Here is an 18,610-nt window from a genome sequence, read left to right on the forward strand (position 1 = left end):
CTTCCCACCTCGTGTCCCCATCCCGGGGTGGGGGGTTCCCCCAAACCCGCCCTGCCCCAAGCAGCAGCGCCCCCAGAACCAATCGCAAGCATCCAGGAGCAAACTCAAGGCTTGGAATCAAACGGGCACCGAGCAACCCCGGGACTCACAAAAGCCGAACGATGGATGGCTACTATTTGCCTTTTTTTCGGGGGGACCCAAAGTGAGTGGCCGGGGCGCCTGGCATGGCACGAGGGTCTCCACCGCCTGCCAGCCCTGACCGCGGCCGGGCGAGCTCAGCCCTGGCTTCCACGGGGATTTTTCCAGCACAGCAGTGGTAGCAGGTGCTCCCCGGCACTGCCAGCCCCAGAGCAACCCGATGCCCAAGTCCTTTGGGTTCATGCGGGGCCTATATTTAAACCTTGGCAAGGAAAAGGAGGAGAGGAAAGCTTCCCGGATAGATGGGCTGGTGTTTAACCCTTTGCTGCTGGGCAGGGCTGTGCCACTCGTGCCCACGGGGAGTGGAGGAACCTTCCATGGGCAGCACTCACTGGTGGGTGGATTTAATAGAATCAAGGAATGGTTTGAGTTGGAAGGAACCTCAAAGCCCATCCAGTCCCACCCCCTGCCATGGGCAGGGACACCTCCCACTGGATCAGGGGCTCCAAGCCCCATCCAACCTGGCCTTGAACCCCTCCAGGGATGGGGCAGCCACCACTGCTCTGGGCAACCTGGGCCAGGGCCTCCCCACCCTCACAGCAAAATAATATCTCATCTCAATCTCTCCACTTTCAGTTTTGAACCATTTCCCCTTTTCCCAACCCTGCACTCCCAATCCCTACAGCCTGGCTTTGCAGGATGTGGCTCTCAGTTGGGTGAGCTCCCCTTGCCGCCCGGAAAGCTCACAGCACCCCAAAACCTCCAGCTGCTGCTTGGGTGCTGCAACCACCCTCCATTCCCCATGGGAAGGGGAGCTCGGCTCTCCACCAGGAGCATCCCTGACCCCCCGGGCCCAGTTCCCCATAGCGTGGGCTCACGGCACAGCCACCCGGCTGGCTCGGGGTCCGGCACTGCCAGGAGCCCAGCGGGACGTGCACGCAGCCCCCATTTGCTGCGGGGTGAGCAGTGCTGGGCTGGGGGGATGCGGTTCCCCAGCATCAAGCTGGCTCCGCAGCCCCCAGCCAGCCCAGAGGGATGCTGTTTCGTTCCCTTTGCCTCACCCAGGGCTGTGCCCAGCACTCCAAGGCCACTGGTGGTTGGTGGGAAAGGGAAGCTGGTGCAGCCCTGGGTCACCGGTGTCGTGCTGAGCCTCCCACGAGTGCTGCACTGATGATAGAATCACCAGGTTGGAAAAGACCCACCGGATCATCGAGTCCAACCATTCCTATCAAACACTAACCCATGTCCCTCAGCGCCTTGTCTACCCGTCCCTTAAACCCCTCCAGGGAAGGCGACTCAACCCCTCCCTGGGCAGCCTCTGCCACTGCCCAATGACCCTTTCCGTGAAAAAGTTTTTCCTAATGTCCAGCCTGAACCTCCCCTGGCGGAGCTTGAGGCCATTCCCTCTCGTCCTGTTCCCTGTCACTTGGGAGAAGAGCCCAGCTCCCTCCTCTCCACAACCTCCTTTCAGGGAGTTGTAGAGAGCAATGAGGTCTCCCCTCAGCCTCCTCTTCTCCTCGATGCCCGAGGTGCAGCCAGGGCACCACTGCTGGGGTGAGGAGGGAGGGCAGAGAGGGGACTAGGGGAACACGGGCTGTAGGAGCCGCTGAAGCGCTGGATAAAGTGAAATAATCAGCCCCGTGGGGGATCAGGTCCTCGCGTTGCTGCCTGCAGGTGCTGCTGCCCTGGCAGCGGGTGGGAGGCAGATATGGGGCAACGACTCATCCTGCCACTTCGAACCTTTCCTCTGCCTCTTTGCCGAGCACAGTTCCTGCTGCTGTTGCACCTTCGCTCTGACACCCGGGTCCTCCCCAAACTGAAAGGTTCAGGGTGCCAACAGCTGCGACCAGTGGCTCAGAGGCACCGGAGGCTGCGAGGGCGGCTGGAAATACCCCCACGCACCCGGCCGTCCATCCGCTTCCCCGGCCTTTGCTTTCTGCGCTGCAGGAGAGGAGATGGCCCTGCACGTCCCCTGCTCCAGGGGGTCAGCTGGGTGCAGAAGCGTGGCCGGGGTGCAGCGAGGGCTGCCGGCTCGGCTGGTTTCTTCCCTCATCCCCGTGCGGAGCCTGTCCGGGCTGGCAGAGGCATCTGGGCAGTCCTGAACCACCGCCCCGGCTGCATCCCGGGGCTGCCAGGGGCAAGGCTCACGCTCCAGCATCTGAGCAGAATCATAGAATTGTTTGGTTGGAGAAGAACTTTGAGGTGATTGAGACCAACCATACCCACCCATTACTGAATCACATCCCCGAGCACCTCGTCCGCTGTCTCTTCACTAACTCAGCCCTCTCCACAGGGTGGGTTTGTGCACAGGGAAGAGAGAGGAGGGCACAGTGGAGGCACCGGGGCTCTCCTGCCACCCGGAACAGAGGATGAGAAGCTGTGACCCATCTTCCAGCACCCAAAGCGCAGACTGGGGTGCGGGGCAGCAGCCTGATGGGCACAAGCACATTACAGAACAAGAGGCAGGCCCACACCGAGCCAGATTTGCTAATTAAATACTGATCTACTTTATGTTTAAGCCAGCTTGGTGCCACCTGTAGACTCACCAGTGCGTTTGTTTATTAACTTGTGCTCTGTGCCAGCTCGATGCGTGCTGGCAAGCCTGGAGGGGCGGCAGCAAGGAGGAGGATGGCAACAGGGAAAGCAGGACGTGCCTCTCCCACACCAGAGGGACTTCTGCAACTCCAGAAGAGCAGGAAATACTGGCCCAGCCTGGCAGGGCTTTCACGGTGCCTCTGGGGAGCGAGAGGAACCAGGCACACATAGAGGCCAGCAGCTGGGGCAACAGAGCTGGGCAGGGCCTGGAGAACAGGGGCTCTGGGGGCACTGAGGGCCCTGGGGCTGTTTAGCCTGGAGGAGGCTCAGAGGAGACCTCATCACTCTCTGCAGCTCCTGAAAGGAGGTTGTGGTGGGGTGGGTGCTGGGCTCTGCTCCCAAGGAACAAGGGGTGGGATGAGAGGAAAGGGCCTCAAGTTGTGCCAAAGGAGGTTTAGATTGGAGATTAGGGAAAATTTCTTTACTGAAGGAGGCCGCCCAGGGCAGGGCTGGAGTCTCCATCCCTGGAGGGTTTCGGGTTCAAACTGTGTGACTGTGGCACTTGGGGACATGGTTTAGCAGGCACGGTGGGGCTGGGCTGATGGTTAGACGGGATGAGCTCGGGGATCCAAAGCCGAGCAGACGAGGTGCTCAGGGATCTGGTTTAGCAGTGGACAGGTAGGGTTGGACTGGATGACATCAAAGGTCTTTTCCAACCAAACTATTCCCTGATTCTATGAACTCTCAGCACTGTGGGAGCTGGGGGCCACCACGTCCCACCAAGCTCATCCAACCTGGCCTTGAACCCCTCCAGGGATGGGGCAGCCACCACTGCTCTGGGCAACCTGGGCCAGGGCCTCCCCACCCTCACAGCAAAACATTTCTCCCCAGGATCTCATCTCCATCTCCCCTCTTGCAGCTGAAAACAGTTCTCCTCGTCCTATCTCTACTGGCCTTTCTCCCAGCAGCAAAGACTCCTAAACTCACTGTGCTTGTCACAGGAGATACTCACACTTCTGAGCGCTCTCCTTGCCAGGTTTAAGCCAAGACCACGTGTGACATTCTGCACTACAGCCCATTCCCCGCACGGCCCACACCCACAGCACCACCCTGAGAAACCAGCCTGGGGGACTCACTCAACTCATTGTTGAGACCCTGCCCTCTGCTCCCGACAGCATCACCCAACCACAACCAGCGTTCACATGCTCTTTTGGTGAAGGAGGAGCAAGCAAAACCAGGACACCAGTACACAGATCTTGTTCTTTACAATACCGATGTCTACAGTGAAACATTCATGACTGCTCAACAGAGTAAAAATGTGCTACATCAAAACTGTACCAGAAAAAGCAGGACCCCTGTAACAGCTGGAGAGTGTGCAGACAAAAACCAGAATGAAACAACCAGCTTAGAAATATGTCACTGAGAACAGGTGAGGAAATAAATAGGGCTGTCCTTCCTCTACTGCTTGGAATCGGTGCAATTGAGGCTTGCATCCTCGTGCTTGACGCTGCTGCAGGCATCTCTGCACGCCGTCTCCCTCAGGAACAGAACAGCACAGCTCTCCAGCCCCTCTGACAGCAGGGAGAGCTGGGAGCGCTAAGGTGCTCACCTGATGCAGGTACTTGACTGCTCTGAATCCAGCACTCAAATGGGAAACACACGCTGCCATCGACGCTCCCAGCACAGCCAGGACCTCTGCTCGGAATCAGGACGAGGCGGCTGCGCACCTAACACGGAGAACTACGCCGTTTGTGCGAGCAAGTGGACCGCAGGTCCGTATGGAACACTGAAAGCAAAGACATCATCTGCTCTCCTGGGAAGTGGATGCTGTTTGGATGGCAGACAAACCACCCGTGAAACAGGTTCCAAACTAATAGCATTTCCCAGGGAATTAATTTACAAAGTGCCACTGGTCCATGGAACCAAATGTAGTTTACAGTATATATTACAGCAAACACTCGCTCTGTGGCTTGTGTTGGCCCATCTCTGCACTATATGCAGAAGGAAGCAATAATTCCAACTCTTTACAATAGACTTCTTCCCTTTTTATACAAAGGAAAATAAAAACGATAAAATAAAACAGCAATAAATAGAACTACAGAACAGAAGCATCCTGATCAGCCCCTTTTGTGCATTCCAATCAGACTGGAGAGTTTCTCACAGTGCTCAAGTTTCAGCGACTCTGCTTTCTGCTTTAACCGCTCATCTCTGTACAGCTTGGCCAGATTTGACAAATCAGACTCTGAAAGATGAAAAAAATACATATTAGGGTGCAGCCGTGAGCCTACTTCAAATAACTCTCACTGCTTTGTTATCCTTGTGGCATGGGCTTTTGTTTTTAATTCACCTTGTTTCGGTGAAACTGGGCATGCTAACAGCTTACCTTAAAAGAGAGGCTGTCAGGTTTAGCCACGCTCGCTACTTAAGAAAGCATTATTTTCATAATTGCTTGAAAACTCAGACAGTTAGAATAACCTCTCTGAGTGCACTAGCAGGACAACCACCACAAAAGAACATAGATTAAATCAATTAAAACATTATTGCTGTCTACAAAGAGAAAACAAACCATAGTGATACAGCTTAGAAACCATGAAAGGTTTAAAACCATGTTAATTATATAAAGAATAGGTGATTGCTTTAAAATGTATGTATATACTTAAACTAACTGCATAAAGACAGGTGAGTAGGATACCATGTAGCCCCTGCCCCAGGTGATGCTGCTGTTTACAGCTGAGCTGCATCCCATGGTGCACGTGCTGATCCCTGCTGAGGGATCAACCAGGCACAGAGCAGCAGAGAGAGGTTACTCTACAGCTATCAGCGCATTCAGCGACAAGCTGGAAGGAAACAACCTCATGACTACTTTTCCTCCTGCTGCCTGGGGCTGTGTCAGCCTTGGAAGCTGAGAAGGAGCCCCCAGACACACTATGGAACCGAGGAACATCAGCGTCTGGGCAGATCCCCTCTGCAAGAGCCCACAGCACCCACCCAAATACCTACTTGAAGGTCTAGATAACTGTTTTTTTTGATGCTGCACTTGTTAGAATTCGAACTGTCTGGCAAGGTTTGCCCACGAGGCACTGTAAATTCTTCTACTTGTTTTTGGTATTGATTACAGGGAGGTGAACTGCCTGCCGAGAGACCTGTCTGAACAGCCCCCTGCCCTTTCACTAAAAATGCAACCTCAAATGTGTATACTTCCCCTTTCTTCTCAAAAGCAACATAAAACTGAAATAATCCCGTTGCTTCAATTATTTCTCCCCAGTAACTGAGAGAAGTTGCTTTTGCTGATGAGCTAAGGATATGGCTTTCTCCCTGAAGAATTATTTAGATGCACCAAAGGGAACAGCAATAATTTGTCTCTGTAAAGGTCAAAATTTCCCTAAGCGCAGACTACCTGATGAATCCTAATTTCTCAAAGAGCTTTTTATACACCAGACACATCCCTCATTGTACAAAACCACTGAGAGTGGAAAGGACTCCAGCAGGTCCTGTCATGCCTTGGGTCCCCTGTTCCAGTCCCACTGCAATTTAAAGGCCTTTGACCTTTATGAACAGACAGGTACGAACATTGTATTTGAGATCAGCAATTGCTTTTCAGGTGTTACTGCTGCAACATCATTCCAATTGTGTCAGGCACACAGCCCTGACAAGCCTTCAGCAGAACCACGCTTGGGCAGCTGTCTCTGAGCCCAGAGTCCCTGGAATTCTGCAGTTTACGCTTAGCCAACTAGGCAAAAAAATTCACTGCCAATGCTTCCACTTTTGCCAACATTCACTCTGCTGTGTTGGTTTCTCCACTTCACATAGAGCTGCTCCTTTGTACTTTTTGTTTTTAAGGAACTCCAACACCGAATTCCAACTACACATCCTCCTTCTCTCTATTTTTTGTCACCTCTCTAATTTCTCTCACTTGAAGCTCTCTGCAGTCTCACTTTACAGCTGTGCTATCACAGCCGATCCATCTCCTGCAGAGATCTCGGACGTGCCTTTTGTACTTCACCAAAGTATCAAAGGTTTCAGGAGACCAAAACCCACCCACGGCCCACACAGCTTTCACACGCTGTTCCGCAGTGACAGGAGGAACCCTGTGTGCTGCAGCAGGGCTGAACGAGACCTTTTCAAGTTTTCACCAGGGCAGCTGGACACCACATAATGCTTCTCAAGTCACGGACTTTAACACCCAGTCTGTTCATGGATAACTGATTTATGCCCATGTTGCTGGTGCTACTGAGAAATGCATCCTCCACAAAGCAAACACACGTACAAACAGCATCATAAAATCATAGAAATATGGAATGGTTTGGGTTGAAAGGAACCTCAAAGCCCATCCAGTCCCACCCCCTGCCACGGGCAGGGACACCTCCCATTGCATCAAGTTGCTTCAAGCCCTGTCCAGCCTGGCCTTGAACCCCTCCAGGGATGGGGCAGCCACCCCTGCTCTGGGCAACCTGGGCCAGGGCCTCCCCACCCTCACAGCAAAACATTTCTCCATAAGATCTCATCTCAATCTCCCCTCTTCCAGCTCAAAACCATTCCCCCTCATCCTGTCCCTGTGCTCCCTGATCAAGAACCCCTTTCCAGCTCTTCTGGAGCCCCTTTCAGTGCTGGACAGTCACTCTAAGGTGTCCCCACAGCCTCCTCCTCCTCTCCAGGCTGAACAACCCCAACTCTCTCAGCCTGTCCTCGTGTGGGAGGTGCTCCAGCCCTTGGATCATCTTTGTGGCCTCCTCTGGACTCACTCCAACAGATCCACGTCCTAACAGATCCATGCTGAGTAGCCACTCAACTGACCACAAGCAGTTGACCACATGAATTTAAACACTTGAACAAGAATCAACGGACCAAAGTTATGAAATAGCAGGCTGACATGGCCTCACCCTCTCTAGAGAGCTCTCCCCCAGCACTACATCTTGTATTCACAGTTTATTTTTACAAACTCAGCTGTGCTAAAGTTAGCACAGTCTCAGTTGTGCTTATTACCTGCTCCCTGGCCTAGACTGTAATCATTCTGAAAATGTGTTTTTTTAATTACAGCGGTCTCCTCAGGCTACTGCTAATTGTGGGCCTTGTAAACATATTTGCAGATGCGTGACTAAAAGTCTCTAAGGGTAAAAAGCTCCCGAGAAGCCTTGTTGTGCAGGCAGTGCTGGACTGGCAAATCCCACTGCCTGTTTTGGGGCATGGCACTCCTTAGCTCCACGTCTACATGGTTTAGAAAATACAGTAACTTCCAGTTGCACAAGGTCAAATAAAAGGGATTCTTCTGCAAGAAATCTATTCTATCCCTGCATCAAACCTACGCACTAGGCACATATTTGTGGTTATTAACAGCCACGTTATACTTAGAGGCTGTTACTGCAGGCACAGGTGCTCAGAGATCACAAGTCAAGTGCACCAAAAAACTAAGGGGCTGTTTAGTATTTTTAGTCTTACATTATGGTTTCTCTTATTATTTAACTTCAGAGCCTTGGTTAATTTTACATAAAATAATAAAAAAAAAAAGTTTCTGGATGAAAACAGAACAGCCCTCCCCATAAAAAATCTGCCTTGCTACCTCCAGCACAGGATTAAACACATCTTGTTTAGACAAAACGTACGCTATCATCACAATGCGATTGGTAGAGAAGCTGTAAGCAAGAGCAAAGTCACTTTTTTGTATCATGCTGAGGTCTGTTTTACACAGAGTAACTTCAAAAAGCCCCACTGGTGTGTGACAGCAGCTTCCCTCCTTCTGTTAAACATTCACATACAAACAGCTTCTTCAGGTTTCCTCTACCACAGCACTGGTTTGTGTTTACTCATTTTAAGGTGATTAGTTATTCAGCTGAAAAAGAAGCAGTCACAACAGCCCAGCTTCAGCTCGTCCTCGTAATTTTTTTCTGGTACTTTGTACAGTTAGAAAAGCGGGAGGGATTTGCTCTATTTTCAATGAACTGGAGGAGTAGTAGTTAACATATAACATAGTGTGGGGTTAAAATACACGCCGTTACACGAGCCACTGATTGACCCTGGCTGATGTGAAAATAACGATTTTGAATGCTCACATTTCTGTCTTCTCCCTTTCTGCATTCAATTCTTGCTTTTAAAAGACAATCTTGAGTATGGTGAAAAACATGATCTCAAATTAGTCTAAAGATAGAAAATGCAAATCAGCATACAAAACAAGCACAGCAGCACACTTTGAGAACCGATACCAGTAACACCAGTTACCAGAAGCACCTGAACAGGCTCTGGGCTCTCCTCCTGATGAGGTTTTGAAGAAGTTAGATAATCTCCTTATGGAGCCAGTCAGAGCAAACATTATTCTGGTCCAGCAAAGGAAACGCAGAACAGGTGACCCTTTCTAGCTCTAACAATCTTGCCAGAGATAGATAATGTGCTGGATTATACATTTAAAACATCATCGCTAAGAGTCAGTCAAGCATAAAAACTGAATGGGAAAAAAAATGTCTCAAATTGTGAAGTCTACTTCCCCCTTGTCTCTCAGAATCACCCAAAACGAACACTGACAGACCCTCAAGAACAGCAAATTTGGTGTTAGAAGCAGATGTGAGAAACGCCAGGGCAAGTTTTGAGATGCTACACTTGTCAGAAAATGAGGTTAAAAACGGCAGTGTGCACAGACATCGTACAGCAACCAGGGGGTTGTAGGCACACACATGTAACACAAATAACTTACTTTGCTGTTTCTCCTTCCAGCAGCTGGTCTGAATATAGTCTATATAATCTTTTTCAATGGTTTTCTCAAGCTCTTGAAGTTCTGCTCCTTGGTAATTCTTTTCAAAGTTCTTATCAACATAGTAAGGCACCTGCAAGTTCTCCGTTTCCCTGTTAATAACATGGCCTATGGACCTGCGAAAACATCATAAAGAAAACAGATTTGTTTAGCAGTTCATATACAAAGAAGCAGAGATGTTTCTCCATATTAGCACTTCTAGAAGACAGTGTTTACAACAGCTTCCTTACAGTTACTTTCTGCAGGACTATGGCTCCCTCAACCATCCCATAAGGAAATTACAAGGCTCAGGCACAGTAAGCTGTGCACTGCAGAGAGAATTCACTCACACCTCCCCACCCCTGAAACCACTGTGAAAATACTCAATACTTGCAAATATTTACAAAGAACTGATTCACAGCTGGCACGATCCTTCCAAATACCATGTGTGCTCTCAACAGCTCAGTCAAGGCATTTCCAAAACAGAAGGGCAAATTTTATCTGTGAATGGAAGCTCCATGTGCTTTCTTCTGTTTGCTGGTAATTTCTGCCAAGCTAGGTCCGGAAATCCATGGGACCTGATGGCAAATAGAGAGACTATAGGAGAAGTATAAATCCAATATTGCTTAGGGAATACATTGGCATCTCTACTTTCCATTTCTGGATCCTCCATTACAAATAAGAATTAGAATCATCAAATGGTTTGGATGGGAAGGGACAATGAAGCTCAACAAGTCCAGCCCTCCTGCACTGAGCAGGGACACCTCCCACTGGATCTGGTTGCTCAGCCTCATCCAACCTGACCTTGAATGTTTCCAGGGATGGGGAACCTACCACCTCTCTGGGCAACCTGGGCCAGTGCCTCACCACCCTCACAGGAAAACCTTTCTTCCTAATATCTAGTTTAAACTTCTCGTCTGTTAGCTTAAAACCATTACCCCTTGTCCTATTGCTACAGACTCCGATAAAAAGTTTTCCCCTATCTTTCTTATAAGTCCTCTTTCAGTACTGGAAGCTTGCAGTCTTCTCTTCTCCAGGATGAGCAACCCCAACTCTCTCAGCCTCTCTTCACAGAGGAAGATTAGCACGGGAGATGCTTGCTATACTTCCTTTAGGATCTTACAACCACCAGTAAACTAACTGGGAAAATCCCGAGGAATATCCTGTAGGTAGCATTAGGCACTCGGACACAGGTGCTGCATTAAACTGCCCTCTTCTACTGAACTCCCTTATCTGAACAAAGATACCCAGGCATTTTTTCAAATCACTGTCCAGACAAGGAGGAAGGCAGCCAAAACACAAAGGTTACACTCTACTCAATGGAATCTAGTTTGCTCTACTTCCGGGACTCCTCTTTTCCCTCTCACTGTCTCAGAGGTCTATGCTTTCTTTACATAAACAATTCCTGTTAGTTTTCAGGCTGTTAGTGTTTTTAGGATATGGTTTAGAGAAACAGCATAGCTGCTTCCTAGGCTCCGCCCCAACTATCTCAAATCAACAGGAGAAGGGGAGGCTGCGAAGAAAAGCAGAGATTAGCTGCTCTGGGGGTGGAGTGGGAAGCTCCACATGGGACTGGCAGATAGCAAAAACACCCTCGAGAAAAAAAACCCAGCAAACCCAAACTAAAAAAAACACCCTGTTGTTCACAGGCTTGGTCTACACACTGACATCTTGTGGTGAAGAACGACAAAGGACATTGGGCTGCAAAGAGGATAAGGGCCCAAATCCAGGTAGTTTTGCTCCTAGAAGGAAGCACGTGGAGTGCTTGGAGCTGGCTGCTATTGCTATTGCTCCCAGTCCTTCTGCTTCCAGAGCTGACCAGTTCAGTTTGCCCTGTGCAACCCCAGGCTCCTGCTTCTTTACCGAAGTCGAGCTCTGCAAAGCCTTGAAATGCCCTGATTTAACAACTCTTCCAGTGGAATTCAGGCTCCAGAGTTGATTTGGATTTACACTGTGAACAGCAGGCTTCATATCTTAACTGCTTTACAGAGGAATCTCAGCACTGGTCCCCAGACCCCTGCGGCTGAGCTGCACCCACATTCCTGCTGCTGTATGGCTGTGGGAAAGCATTTCATACCCACTGAGAAAGCCTTCTGGCGTAGCACCTCTGTTTGTTCAGCACGAGAAAGCAGACAGTTGACTTCCCAACGATAACGCTCAGGAGAACTCGTCAATAGAAACTGTTGGCATTTCCTTATTTACAGATTGATAACGCTTTCTAGAAAGAGTGGAACACTAACATGCATTTTGCTATCCCATCCAACTTCTGTCTACCTCCTTATCGCAAACACCGAAGAGCAGATAAAATGTGTTCTTGAGCGACTTACGATTTGTAGAATAGGCTGTAGGGTGGGTTAGTGGCCATCAGTTGAGTTATAACTGATACTATTATTATTATGAAAACGGGCATCAATTGAATAAATGCGGAATATGAATTCTGAAAAGAACAACAATAATTAGTGGACAAGAACAGACACAGATGGAAGAGGATGCATCTGCTCCCAGAAACCAGGCTATCTATCACAGATCAACAACGTACTAAACCGAGACAAAAAAAGAGGCAGTACTTTTAAATTCCAAGAGGGATGACATTTTGCTTTCAGAATAACCTTTAATAATTATCTCAGAAAATTCTTTAAAGCCATTTTCTTGCTATTATCATGACATTTCTTTCCCCTACAGCTTCCTCTACAGAGCAATAGAAGGCCCACAGTGCTGCCCTTGTCAGTGATCAGCAGACAATCCAAACTGCAGGAACACACCGCAATTCCCATTTGTGCCTACAGCTTTCTGTGCATCTTCTGAAGCCTGCTATGTGCCTTCTAAAAATCTCTATCTCTGTTTGAACACTGGATAAAACAGCCGACAAGCAAAGGGTTAAAAGACCCTATGTAGCATAACTTGGGATAGGATGCAAGCACTCCATTTTTTTGTTTGAATGGATTTAGTAGAGCAAGAGTGGGGAAAAAAATCATAGGACCAGAGAGTAATGACAGCCACAGAGAAAACAGATCATTACCGCTGCTCTTCATCTGATTAAACTGTTCTTCCAAAATGCCTTTTCTAATCAAGAGCAAAACTACAATACACAGCTGTTTATTTGCTTTCTGACCTAGGATAGCAGCAACAATACCTGACGCAGTAGTAGGTGGGGATTCATTTGCCCTAGCTTAGCTGGCTAAAGTCTCTACTGTTTTTTTTACAGAGTCTGACTATAAGAGACTGACGGGATAAAACCCATCTTCCTTGGAGAATGACTGCAATAAATTAACAGACTGCCTCCAAAGGAAGATTCTTCCAAGGCGGGTGGCACATGTGTATGTGCACTAACAACAAATGATGCCGCCTGTGTCTCACCTGGAGGTTTCGGCTAGTAGAAAAGTATCCCAGACTCACCCTTCCCCACGCTGGAAAATGCCTGAGAAGCACCCAGACAAACTGTGTGCTGATTTACAGAAGGATTAAATATGCCATGAGGACAAGCCGCTACCTCTGTATCCATTTATCAGCCCACATTCGGACTAACTCCTGTTCATTACCAAACCACTAGAACCAGCAAAAAGCAAACGCCAGCAAAACATTTGGTGACAGAAACCCCAGGACCTGTAATCCTAAAAACATGATGTATTTCTGAAGCAGTGATTAATAAAGACACTTTTGCAAACATCTACTTTGGCTGCGGCACTTGAGGACAAACACTGAGCACCTAAGCCTTGGAAAGTCTGTCCTGGCTTCAAATGTGTGAGTGGGAAATGTTTAGCCCTGGGGATCGCTCCTTGGCTACCTGTGGCCTGTTTTCTTCCTCCTCTGGCTCCTGCGTCCATGCTCTTTCGTTTCGGTGCCTCCGTGGATAATAGTGTGCATCTCTGGCTACATTCGTGAACATATGGATATTTCCTGTTAAAACAGACAAGAGAGGGTCATGATTTTCATCCAGTTGCTGGAACTCACCCACATCTCTTTATTATCCATGCTTATACTACACGGCCTGAACTATAGTCATGAGACCTTGGATTAAAAAGCACAAACACACCTCAGATGTAATGCCAAAATAATGTGGTGGTCCAAAAACTCTACCCGAGAAATTGTAAAGTTTTCTCCAGGCCATCTTAATTTAAATCAAACTGCAGAAACATGCCATAATTTTGATTATGGTATCTCATATTTCAGTAATGGTTTTGTCACATTCACTTGCAAGGCCACTGCTAGCACAGCATCCCCAGACTCTAACCACAAAATTATTTTGCTTCACCAGGCTCAGGTCATGGATTACAGCTCCCCATAATTACTGAACATGTTCTTCTACACTCATTTATAGTTCCTATCCCTTGGAGCTATTAATTGTTAAACTTAATGATTTACAATAAAGAAATAGATTTAAAAAATAGCTTTTTGAGTAAAAAAAAAAAAGTACAATTCAGGATTTCCCTTCTTGTACAATGAGTGGAGGTATTTATTTATTTTTAAAAATTCTAAAATGAGGAAGGAACTGCATACACTGGTTCAATTTGAAGCTTGGACTCTGTTTTTATCACCACATGAATATCTTAATAATAGCTGTGCTTTCCTGTCTTGTAATTCAGAATGTCTTTGCATTAGAGAACTGAAAAGTATGGCCTTATCACTCCATCAGGAAGCCAAGCTTGAAGAAGGAAAGTTTTTCGTGCCAAAGAAAGCTTGTTTCTATCATTCAACACTGCTCTATGTTTTATCAAGCTGCAAAAAAAAACAGAAGCAAGAAGGAAGAGAAGAATGGCTATTACAGGGTGCCTAGAAGAAAGCTTTCCCAAATCCTAATTTCTCAAACAATTTCTGCCAGCAGTTTCTCTCCTTCCATGTTCCTTTATTTTGTGTGAGAAGGAAGTTCAACTTATAGCCTCCACCTATTGTAACTGTGACGCTACATCACATGTAGACTTTTAGACTTTACAACATTTAACATTTACGCTTTTCGTATTTTCCCTGATGAATTTCCATAGAGGGAAAATGCAAGGTAAAAAAAAGGCCACAAACCTCCCCACAAAAGCTGTACAAATGAGTTTACCCTAACACCAACATTGCTTATTCCGATTTCCAGCTAGCCTGGTGACAATGAGGTGTTATGGGACAGAAACCAGGACAGCCCTGCAGCTCAGCCACACGAGGTCAACTTCACATTGCGACAGCTGAAGAAGGGTTCTCTTCGCATCAGCTACCTGGACACCTTCTTAACAGTAATTGTCTCACTAAATAGAAACTGTGTTGACTCTGCCAGTTTGGAAAATTACCGAACTGATCATTTTCTACAATTTAAAACTCACTTTTAGATAAGGAAAATACACATAAAATCAGATCAGAACAATTTTTTGGCGAGGAACCTATTGTTTACTACTAACACCTATGAAATGATCTTGTTACTTTCTTATTCTTTGCCACTCTGACAGAAATTCCCACTTACTTCTCCATGCCCCTCTGCCTCTTAAACCTGCCATGCTTGGCACCCAAATTCCTCCTGCAGCTCCTCAATTTCTGGTCCTCAACCCCATGCACTCCTGTCACCTGCATCCACACAGCAGTCGTGTTCCCTGAGGACAATGTCTTGGTGGCAGCTGAGGCAAAAGGCACATGCAGGTGCGATTTCTTGTGAAGTAAGACATGGAAAACTTGCAGACTCCTGTGGAATTACATCTTCCTGAGTCTGGCTCCCTTTGCACATCCCCTGATCAGATTTTGAAGACAAGCTGAAGTTCCCTGAGCTGCCAAGTGCTACCACACAGACTGAACATCTCGGGAATCACCTGTGCCTTCTGGCTGTCAGAGCTGGTGTGTGTGCTGCTTTATACCACACCTCAGGGCTGAGGCAGTTACCAGAGTGCTACAGCAATTCATTAGAGACTGCCTTGAGCTCACCAAATCTTTCAGATTTCCTGTTAATCCAAACCTGTATTCCACCAACCTTGCGCTATCTTTGTATTTTTCATACAAATACAAAAGCCAAGGCTGGACTGAGACACACACGGAGCTGCTTCAGGTAAGATCTGCTGTTCCATTATCAGATACTCTATATCCAGTATCAGTCAGCCTTTCCTGGCAGGCATCACTTTCTAAGCGAAGAAGTTTTAACTTCTTTACAATATACAAGCCAAACGAACTCCTGTTCTCCTAGTTACAGGGGACTGAGACCACGATGCCAGGAGGTGCTACCACGCTGTACTGGAACGCAGCATGATGTCGCAAGCACAATGTCATCAGCAAAGACTCCTCTGATCCCTTACCCTTACACCTGGATTTACCTCCCATAGCATCGCTGGCTGCAAATAGCGGAGGGAATAAGAGCAACAATGAAAAGAAGGGTCTTCAGCTACTGCTAGTACTGAAATGTTGCCCACCCAAGCATCAAATACCCCAACCCCTTTTCAGACTAGAATGTTTTTAACTTCAACTAGTACTGTCAGAAGCATTCACAGGAGAACGGGAGGTGAAGAACTCATCCTGGCAGCAACAGTTGGGATTCTCTCTCTTCTGGACAGCAAGGCTGGGCCTTGACAATGTTTTCTGGGGAATGTGGCTAAAGTTTGAAGTTTAAACCATACACTAAGGGAGATTTTCCAGGCATAAAAACCTAGGAAGGGGGAGAAAAGAGTAAGCACAACAAACTTTTTGCTCTTTTCAGATGTATAATCAGCTTCCTGAGCAAGAGAAGCTGAACTTCCTTCACAGTCCCACATCAGTTCATTGCATTTCAAAACCCCTGCAGACAGATACTGACCTGTAGGAAAGTGTCCACCAAAAAACACATTGAATATTTCTTCTGGTGTAATATCTGCTTCAAATTCTGTGTAGTAGTTATAGTGCCTGGCCTGGCCAGCGCTGACACGCTCTTGGTCGCACTCAAATTCATCGTATCGTAATCGCTTCTCAGGATTGCTCAGAACTGCAAAAGCGTTGCTTATTGCTGGACAGTGAAAGGAAAGAAGCGTCACACAGGTGTATTGCGCAGTATTCCCCGATCACAGACTTTTATAAGAGTTGTAAAAAAAACCCTGCGCTGAAAATTTGTGCTTCACCAAAGAATCATAGAATAGTTGGAGTTGGAAGGGACCAGTTCCACCTCCTGCCATGGGCAGGGACACCTCCCACTAGATCAAGTTGCTCCAAGCCCCATCCAACCTGACCCTGAACACCAGCAGGGATGAGACAACTGTCGCTTCTCTGGGCAACCTGGGCCAGGGCCCCTCCACCCCCACAACAAAACATTTATTCTCAAGATCTCATCGCAATCTCCTCTCTTTCAGTCTTAAACCCATTCTCACTCATCCTGTCCCTGCGCTCCCTCAAGAGCCCCTCCTCAGCTTTCCTGGAGTCCCTTTCACTGTTAGAAGCTGCTCTAAGGCCTCTCTGCAGCCTTCTCTTCTCCAGGCTGGAGAACCCCAACTCTCTCAGGCTGTCCTCGTACAGTAAGTGCTCCCACAAACATTATTTATGGCACTGAGCAATTACTGCTTACACAACCTTATGCTCTCCTACAAGACCAGCATTGTTCTGAACCGTTAGCCGTACCTAGGGATGAGATTTGGGATATGTTTCCCTTTGCTTTTAAGAGAAATCTGTGTTTGGAAGACTGAAGGCAAACCCTGTCTGGTACGGTGGGACACTGTGGTGATGCTGTCTATATCCATAACCCTGCAAGACACTGTTCTGTGATGCTGGGGTCGCTGTCCTGATCTTGCTGGGCTGTGGGAGGTGGGTCATAAACCCGAGGCTGCTGTCCCATTCCAACTGGGCTCTGGGAGCCCGATGGTGATCCTGAGACCGCCGTCCTTCTCCAACCCTGCTCTGGGAGCCAGGTGGTGATCCTGGGGCCTCTGTCACATTCCAGTCAGGCTCAGGGAATCATGCTGGGAGCACGGGGCTGCTGCCCCATTCCAGCCAGGCTCCAGAAGCTGACCTGTGATCACAGGGCTGCTGTCCCATTCCAGCCAGGTTATGGAAGCCAGGCTGTGACCCTAAGGCCACTGTCTTGTTCCAGCCAGGCTCTGGGAGCCGAGCTATGATCCCAGGGCCGCTGCCCCATTCAACTGGGCTCTGGGAACCAGGCTGTGATCCCGAGATTGCTGTCCTACTCCAACCCTGCTCTGTGAGCCAGGTGGTGATCCTGGGGCCTCTGTCCCGTTCCAGTCAGGCCCAGGGAGCCATGCTGGGAGCATGAGGCTGCTGCCCCGTTCCAGCCAGGCTCCAGAAGCTGGGCTGGGATCTCTGGGGCCCAGCGGGGCCACTGTCCTGCTCCAGCAAGGCTCTGGGAGCCGAGCTGTGATCCCAGGACCGCTGTCCCATTCCAACCGGGCTCTGAGAGCCGGAGCATGATCCCAGGACCGCTGTCCCACTGCAGCCAGGCTCTGGGAGCTGGGCTGCAATCCTGAGACACCCCTATCCCATTCCAGCCAGGCTCCTGCAGCCAAGCTGCGATCCCGAGGCTGCTGTCCCGCTCCAGTCGGGCTCCAGGAGCCGTGCCGTGCCGCTGGGGCCGCTGCCCCGCTCCGGGACCGCTTCCCCTCACCTTTAAAGGCTTCGGTGGCCCCCGGCGCGCGGTTCTTGTCCGGGTGGAACCGGAGGGCCAGCCTGCGGTAGGCTCTCTTCAGCTCCTCCTCGCCGGCGTCCCTGCCCACGCCCAGCACCTCGTAGTAGTTCCGACACCGCTCGATCCTGCGGGCGCACACAGGGGACCGTCACCGCCCGGGAGCCTCCCGGCCCTGCCCCCCGGCCCTCCCGGCCCCTCCCCGGCCCTCACCGCCGCACGCCATCCAGCTGCTCGGCCGTGTAGGTCATGGCGGCCCCAGGACCCTCAGGCCCCCTCCCGCGCCGCCATCTTGCGCGGGGGGGCGGTGGCGGCGCGGGGGCCGCTGGGTACGGAGTCCCCGCCCCCCTGTCCCCAACCCGAGCCGCGCGGACTACAGCTCCCAGCGGGCACCGCGCGCCGCACGGGCCAATGGGCTCGCTCGGCGCGGCGCGATGACGTCACGGGCGGCGCGCGGGGGCACCACGTGCTGTTGCCTTGGGACGTGGGGGCGTTTGTTGTCGCTGCCAGTAATTAGAATCATAGAATCACCAGGTTGGAAGAGACCCAGCGGATCATCGAGTCCAACCATTCCTATCAAACACTAAACCATGTCCCTCAGCACCTCGTCCACCCGTGCCTTAAACACCTCCAGGGAAGGTGACTCAACCCCCTCCCTGGGCAGC

The 18,610-nt window shown here is 49.4% G+C and overlaps 1 protein-coding gene across 1 annotated transcript; it reads right to left on the reverse strand.

The window, feature by feature from the left end:
• Nucleotides 1-3,929: 3,929 nt before the first annotated feature.
• On the reverse strand, nucleotides 3,930-18,258 carry DNAJC18 (DnaJ heat shock protein family (Hsp40) member C18). Its single transcript, XM_069869676.1, has 7 exons — nucleotides 18,159-18,258; nucleotides 17,928-18,073; nucleotides 16,140-16,325; nucleotides 13,176-13,288; nucleotides 11,719-11,828; nucleotides 9,356-9,528; nucleotides 3,930-4,915 (listed from the first exon to the last, which is right to left on the reverse strand). Exons 1-7 carry the CDS (start codon nucleotides 18,194-18,196, stop codon nucleotides 4,791-4,793), a joined length of 891 nt encoding a protein of 296 aa, XP_069725777.1. The 5' UTR covers nucleotides 18,197-18,258; the 3' UTR covers nucleotides 3,930-4,790.
• Nucleotides 18,259-18,610: the final 352 nt, after the last annotated feature.

Source organism: Phaenicophaeus curvirostris, chromosome 15, assembly GCF_032191515.1.
Source record: "Phaenicophaeus curvirostris isolate KB17595 chromosome 15, BPBGC_Pcur_1.0, whole genome shotgun sequence".
Taxonomy (NCBI): Eukaryota; Metazoa; Chordata; class Aves; order Cuculiformes; family Cuculidae; genus Phaenicophaeus; species Phaenicophaeus curvirostris.